The sequence below is a fragment of the Vitis vinifera genome, chromosome 5 (genome assembly GCF_030704535.1).
Source record: "Vitis vinifera cultivar Pinot Noir 40024 chromosome 5, ASM3070453v1".
Lineage (NCBI taxonomy): Eukaryota > Viridiplantae > Streptophyta > Magnoliopsida > Vitales > Vitaceae > Vitis > Vitis vinifera.
This window is the reverse complement of record NC_081809.1, coordinates 24,054,173-24,061,116: the sequence shown is the minus strand read 5'-3', so window position 1 is coordinate 24,061,116 and position 6,944 is coordinate 24,054,173. Positions and strand designations below refer to the sequence as shown.

General features: G+C 35.6%; 1 protein-coding gene across 1 annotated transcript; it reads right to left on the bottom strand.

Moving 5' to 3' along the window:
* Positions 1-860: 860 nt before the first annotated feature.
* On the bottom strand, positions 861-6,866 carry LOC100262716 (protein FAR1-RELATED SEQUENCE 5). Its single transcript, XM_010652275.3, has 3 exons — positions 6,613-6,866; positions 5,003-5,564; positions 861-1,823 (listed from the first exon to the last, which is right to left on the bottom strand). Exons 2-3 carry the CDS (start codon positions 5,555-5,557, stop codon positions 1,638-1,640), a joined length of 741 nt encoding a protein of 246 aa, XP_010650577.1. The 5' UTR covers positions 5,558-5,564; positions 6,613-6,866; the 3' UTR covers positions 861-1,637.
* Between the last annotated feature and the right edge of the window lie 78 nt (positions 6,867-6,944).

The following is a 6,944-nucleotide window of genomic DNA, read 5'->3' as shown; positions in this document are numbered from 1 at the left end:
TCTATAAGATTACAGAAGCCCCTACATGTATAGTATTAGAACTTTCTTTCCTATGTGAGATATCACGGCTAGCATTCATGGTGACCTTGTCCGGCAAAATCTCACTGCCCCCTCAAATGCCTATACAAAAAAGGTAACTTCTGTTTGCTTTGCAAGAACTCCAGGGCCCCCCATCAAGCCTCCCAGCCCGAACAAGCTACCTAATCCACACCCCATAAGCCTGCTCCACTGAAACCATCCCTTGGCCCCATCACGTACTTCTTGCTGGAGTTCACGTCAACTTCCTTCCCTCTCCATGATTAGCTGCGTCCATTCTGGGGAGAATTTATAGCTGGGTCTCTCACTGATGCTGCACTCGATGCCAGAATCCTTCTGGAAACAGAAAGGATGGGCCTTTTTTGGCTTGTTTAGTAAAATTAAGCGCTTGCTAGGGCAATAAACAAATTATATTTTTGGTAAATAATTTAAGAATTATTTACTTTATTCCACTCTTGAATTTTTATTTATTTTTTAAAACATTTTAATTAAAATTTGCTCAATTTTTATTTTTATTTTTAATGAATCAATCAATTTTATAGTTTTAATTATTTTTATATAGTTTTTATCACTCTTAAAATACAATATGGTATATAGATTCTTAATTTTCAATGTTTCAACAAATAAAATAAATATTTAAAAGGGAAAACTTAAAAATAACAATAATAATTTTTAAATTAATGCATTAAAAAATAATTAACTTTTTATCAACCAAGGATAAACATCATTTACAAATTCCACAATAAAAAAAATGGAAATTCATTCTTTATTATGTATGGATTAATTATTAGAAATTAGAATAGGAAGAATAGGATGCACAAAACATGGAATGAATTTTTCATTCTTATTTCCTATTCCAATATTCCAAACACCTAAGCGAGAGCAAAAAAAAAAAAAAAAAGACTTATAAAGAAAATTTAATATCTGAAAATTTTTGGGCCAAATCTCACTGTTGATTCCTGGAAATCTTTATGCAAGTATCTGTTGAGACCATCTGAACACTCCGTCAGAGTTTTTTGGGCAGCTCTTCCACCAAAACATCCTCAAGGGAGAAGTCATACACCTGCTGATCATCAAAGGCAACTACATGTTTAAGGCAGAGGACTAGAAGCAGAAAGGGAACTGTTTAAAACCTAATTTTCTTCCATGACACACTCAAACACATGGGCATTGCTGCTATTACAAACTCATCATCATTGTCGTTGTGGCATCATCGTCTTCCTCTTCATGGGTAATAATTACCTAATACCCGGACTGAAACAGTTTGAGTACAACAGAACAAGGAAATGGAAATACAGTCCTAATGTGAAGGAGAACTTTGAGGCTTGGTAATGGGGGAGAAGAAGGTAACACAAAACTCAATCACCAACAAAATTTCAAAATGCAGAAACTCATTAAATGATTTGAGTTTGAGGAAAACTGTACTTGAATGGAGCTGGGTTTCAACCAAACTAAGGATGTCTGTTACCAATGAGCAATGTGGTAGGAGATGGAAGATGTTCAGATTCCAAAGACAGCTAGCCACTGTGGAGAAGTTGATGCTGTAATTTGATAAAAGGGACAAATAACGGGTCATGAGAAACAGCACCTCTATCTGTGGCTTATTGATCATCAAGTTCGATTTCCCTCATTTTGTTAACCACGTCTTCAACTCTTACAGACATGAAGTCAGCATGTTCCTCAAGATCTTTGAGAATCATGCCTAGCTGTTGTTGAAATCCTGCAGATCGTTCTCTTTCAAGCTGCAATTCATTGTATAAATCCTGGATTTTCTTATCCTTCTCTTCCTGAGAAAACATTATGCATTCAGGAGTTAGCTGCAGGTGACAGTAAGTCAGGGAAAATTTTAGAGGAAAATATGACTGAAAGCACTGTAAGCGTGAAATATAACCAGTTGTTCCAACAGAATCTCCTCAACACAATGAAATATAAATATTCCAAAATTCAAAAAATATCATAATTGATCTTCAAATCTTAAAAATGTAAGAATTAACATTAACATTCAATAAAAAATGTATGCTAAAGAGAAAAGAGATGAAGCATGTGATGAGGGCAATGTAAATATACTGGATTTCTTGCAAAAGATGAGAAATTTTTTTGAAGTTACCACAATTACACTAGATATTAGAATGAAATAGATAAGAAATTAATATCAATAGGTGAAAAAGACTATAAGAGGAGGGTTAGCAGTGTGAACACAAAGTAATTACCATTTGGCGAGAAGGCTAAAAGACGTCGTAAAAGAATTTGCATAGTTTTGCAAGTACTTTTGTGGGAGGCATATGAGTTGCCAAAGACTTATGATACACAATATGATACATTTGTCATACAAAACACCGTTTCATTCATACATACCACATCTTATGTCTATGTTAGAAAAAATAACAATGCACAGTACAATACGATCACAATGAGGGCCAGTTCATCACCTAATCTCCACAAAAGAGCTTACTGAAACAAGGATATTAAGATGGATGAGTGCCAATACAAGAAACAATAGTCAGAGTCCCCTATCAACCTTTACCCCACTGGACATGAGAGGTTAATTGTTAGTGAAGTGTTTTAAAAAGGCTACTGAGGTTTATGCTTTGAGGCTCGCCCCAAGGCAAGGCTCTTTGTATTAGCCTTGAAGCTATAGCCTTAGAGTACTTGAGGCTTAAGCCTCATCATTGAGATGTATCACCTCAAGGCTATTGAGGTTTAAGCCTCAAATATTCAAAGGACATTAATGGGATTGGGACCTTTGTAGGCTTTTAGTATCTATTTTATAAGAGGCTTAAGTCTTAATATTCAATGACTTTTAATGGATTCTATATTTTTTTTGGCTTTTGGTATAAATTTTATAAGTTCTGTCTTGGGCTTAGGTTAAATCTTTGAAGGGATTAGTTCACTTCTAATTAAACCTTTAAACATAAGGAGAAAAGGGAGATTGAGAAAAAGCTCTAGTGGCTAAGTTCATATATAATCATTATCATATTATCGGTAGATAAAGAAAACATCAATGCAATTAATAGATGAAGAAGAAGAATGGATGGACTTTAACATCGATAGAGAGGATAATAGAGCAATTGAATATCATTATGATTATTTGGAGTTCCTACTATTGATAATGATGGTAGTGCAAAAGATTATTTAATGAAGTCATGAGAGAGTTGAATTTTAGAAAAGAGAAAAAGGAAATAAATTAGAAACTGTCAATAATAACAAACAACTAATTTTGTTATTATGATATTTTTTATTTTTCTTATTATTTGTTTCATGTGATTTTATTAACATTTGTTTTTTGAGAATTTTTTATTATTTATTTATTAGTTTAGGTTGAGGCTTACACCTTATTCCGCCTTAGGGCTACCCCTCACCTCATTTGGGAAAAACATCTTAGGACCATCTTTAGCCTTTTAAAACATATTTATTGCTACATGTTGATGAGTTATTTTAGCACTATACTTGTCCAATCACAAAAAGCCTTGTGTCCAACTATAGCATGGACTATCATAGTGAAATTATCAATAGAAAAAAAAAATCAAAAAAAAAAAACCAATCATATGCCCTACAACCTGGTGCCACATGGACAAAGACAATTCCCTACATATATAGTGACAAATGTCTTTTACCTCTGAATGGATATACAGAGTTGCCATCTACATACCTCCTCCTCTGCCCAGGTGTTACAGTACTAGGGCACGGTGGCAATCTTCAAGTAGATGCCCCAAGCACTTCATCTGCTTCTCCTTTAAATGAGGTCAAGTCATCTGCTTCTCTTTTAAATGAGGTTGACACCATGTAGATCTCAAGTGGAAGATTAACTCACTTGCATCCTCATGCCTCTGAGTAGTCTTCTATATCCTCTTGAAGGTGTAAGACCTGACATGACACCCTAGTCCTAATACACCTTCTAGAGTCGGCAGCATGGCTATAGCATCAAATATGAACTTGGTACACCATCAAATACTCTGGGATTGTTTTGAGGGTCTTGATTTGACAGCTAAATTTGAAAGCTCACTACATAATTTTGACACAAATCAAATTCTTGTCAGCTCAAATATGAGGGACAGGACAAAGGGCTCATCAATGTTTGTGAGATGTGTAAGCATGACAAACATCCACATCATCAATGACAGTTACTGGGGGTTGTTTCTAAGAGAACAACGAAAGTTGAATTTCTATAGCAAATGAAAAACAGAAACAAAAGTTTACTCTCCCAAATTCTTAAGATCCTCCCTGAATCTAGGATTTCCCAAAGTACGAGCTTCTCATATTAGGTCACTATGATTCTCTCTCCTACCTCTCTCACTATGTGCTGATCTCCCCTCAGATTAAGACACCTCATCATTTCATGTGGTTGACCTCCTCTTACTAAGAACCCTTCACAAACATTGTAGGAGGAACAATTGTGATCAGATTTGAGGGGGTCCTTCCATCTATAGTGAGCCTGAAGCTCAAATTTGTATGACTTTTCTTTTAGCAACCTGCAACCTATGGTGTAATCAAATAAGCAGCACCAGTACAAAAAGGATGTAAAGCTTGAAGTTAAGCTCAAGCCAACCAGTTAACTAAGCATTGTGACTGATTGAGTATACCGACAAAAATAACTTTTATTTAACAATTTTACATTTTTTTTTTCCATTTTGGGTTTTCAACAGGTAATGTAAAATCATACAAAGGGAATAAAGCATGACGGTAACGAATAACAAATTTATTGCAGGTGCATTTTAACTAGTTTCACTGACAAACAAAACAAACCCCAGAATTACGTAAAGTGGTTTATGAATGATAAGGATAACATATTCAATTTAAAGATCACATTCACATAACTTGGACAATATTCAATTTAAAGATCACATTCACATAACTCAACAAAACTTTGACAATGATAAGATTTGGCGTTTATCATTTAGTCACATAACATTAGCACTACGACTAAATGGTAACTAACATGATCCTCTAAAATATAACTCCCACATACCTCACTGAGAATATTTATAATTGGTAGCTCCCCAGAAAATTTACAATGAGTCATTAGTTTGTGGTTGTGCTCTCTTACGAATTTTGTGACCACCCATTTGTTCCCATCCCTTGCTGCCAGCCTTATCATTGCCTTGCACCCTTCTCTTGTAATTGGCCGTGGAGGAAGTACCCTATCTTTTCTAGATGTGTGCTTTGCTGCACGAAAACCTTCTCTAGAACAAACAAAGTCTCTGCCAATTACCGCCATGTTCTTTAGTGAGTGACGGATTCGGTTTGTCCTTATGGTGAATCCCACACGCTTGGCATACTCATAATAGAAATTCCTCGCATCATCTAATGATGGAAAAGTCATCCCACTAAATGGTTCCAAGTTTTGCATACTCAAACCTTCCATTGTCGGTTCCCTCAAAATCAACTCTTCATTTAGAACAGGTGAATCACAACTCAACAGTCCATCTTCTGAGCCTTCATGTTCCCCAAAGTTTTCAAAGGTTTCATCATCTGAACCCCCATCACTCTCTACAAAATCAGGTCTACCTGAGGTGCCTTCCATTATGTTCCTACATGAATTTTTTTTGAAAGAAAATACACAATGATTAATAAATATCTCATGTTTCTGAAAGACTGAAACTGTGAGTTTTTCTGTTCCAAAAGCCGACAATTCACATTCCCATTACGGATGATTGCTAGCATATCATGTCGAGATACTTCTTCTTTGCCATTTTTCAAAGAATGAAATTATAAATTCCATTCCCATTTAATCACACATCTTCACACTCACATGGATTAATCTCACATCTTCATAATGAAATTTTACAATCAAACAAAAACAGAATCAAAGAAAAAGAAAATTGAGATGGGAAAGGCATAATATCATAGATGATTAATACCTTGGCTAGAATAACTAAAGGGCTTTTTCTTTTTCTTTTTTTTGGGCATCAAACTGAAGATACATGATGAATTTTCCTCAGAATTCACCATAAACCCATTCAGATAAAAATAGCCTTGATTTTTCGCCTATTGACTGAAAGTCACACCTGTAAAGATTCTTCTGGGGAGGAAAATCATTTCTTTCCATTTGTTTAGAATAATGCTTTATGCTGAAACTAGAGAATTTCATCATGCTGCTTCAGTCAGCTTAATTTACTCTTTCTTATAAAAATTTTCCACCCAAATCAAAATCAAAGGGAGAAGGAAACAGGTTCCTGAATTGCTTTCCCCGGAAAATAATGCCAAACAACCTAAAAGCCCACAGCTCCTTGAATTGTCATTCAACAACTAACCAATAATTCATCCTCACAAATATAAATTAAGAAACGTAAAAGACAACATCCTCTATCACTTCAACAACACTCCGTTTGGTTGCTGAGAAAATGCAGCAAAATTCAGAATTTGGGTAATATATTTTCACAGTCTGAGCTCCAATCAACCAATCCTAACATCAGAATCCGCCTTTAGTTGGGGTGGTGCCCTCATTTTCCCTAAAACAAAACGACCAAACATCCCAAAATTTTTTTTTGCTTTCCCGACATTTCTCGCCAACCAAACAGAGGAAGAGTAGAATCTAAGCGAGCCAAACAGCTACATTAAGAGCAAAAAAAAGCTTACTTTAGAGTTCGATTTTTGATCTGCTAATTGAGTGAGACCAGCTATTGAATCAGTTCTCGCTTCCGTCTTCCCAGAGTGCCGACCGCAGATCTCGAGGCACCGGATCAGATCGACGGTCCATAGGACTCGTGTGTACCAACATCAGTCAAGCCCAGTGTATCGTGTACTGTTTCCTGAAGAAACTCTGGGTCGCCAACTTCTGCGACGCGGCTAGAATGATCTCCTGTTGCCTAGCTACGTGTTTCATCTCTGCGCTGCCACGTGTTGATGAGATATTAGATAATAGATATACTTTTCTTTTCTTTCTATTTATTTATTTTCTTTCAATTTTT

Coding starts and splice junctions, on each gene's coding strand:
- LOC100262716 (XM_010652275.3), bottom strand. CDS start 5,557: ATGGAAGGCACCTCAGGTAGACCTGATTTTGTAGAGAGTGATGGGGGT. Junction 1,824..5,002: donor TTATAAATATTCTCAGTGAG/GTATGTGGGAGT, acceptor ATGTTTTCTCAG/GAAGAGAAGGATAAGAAAAT.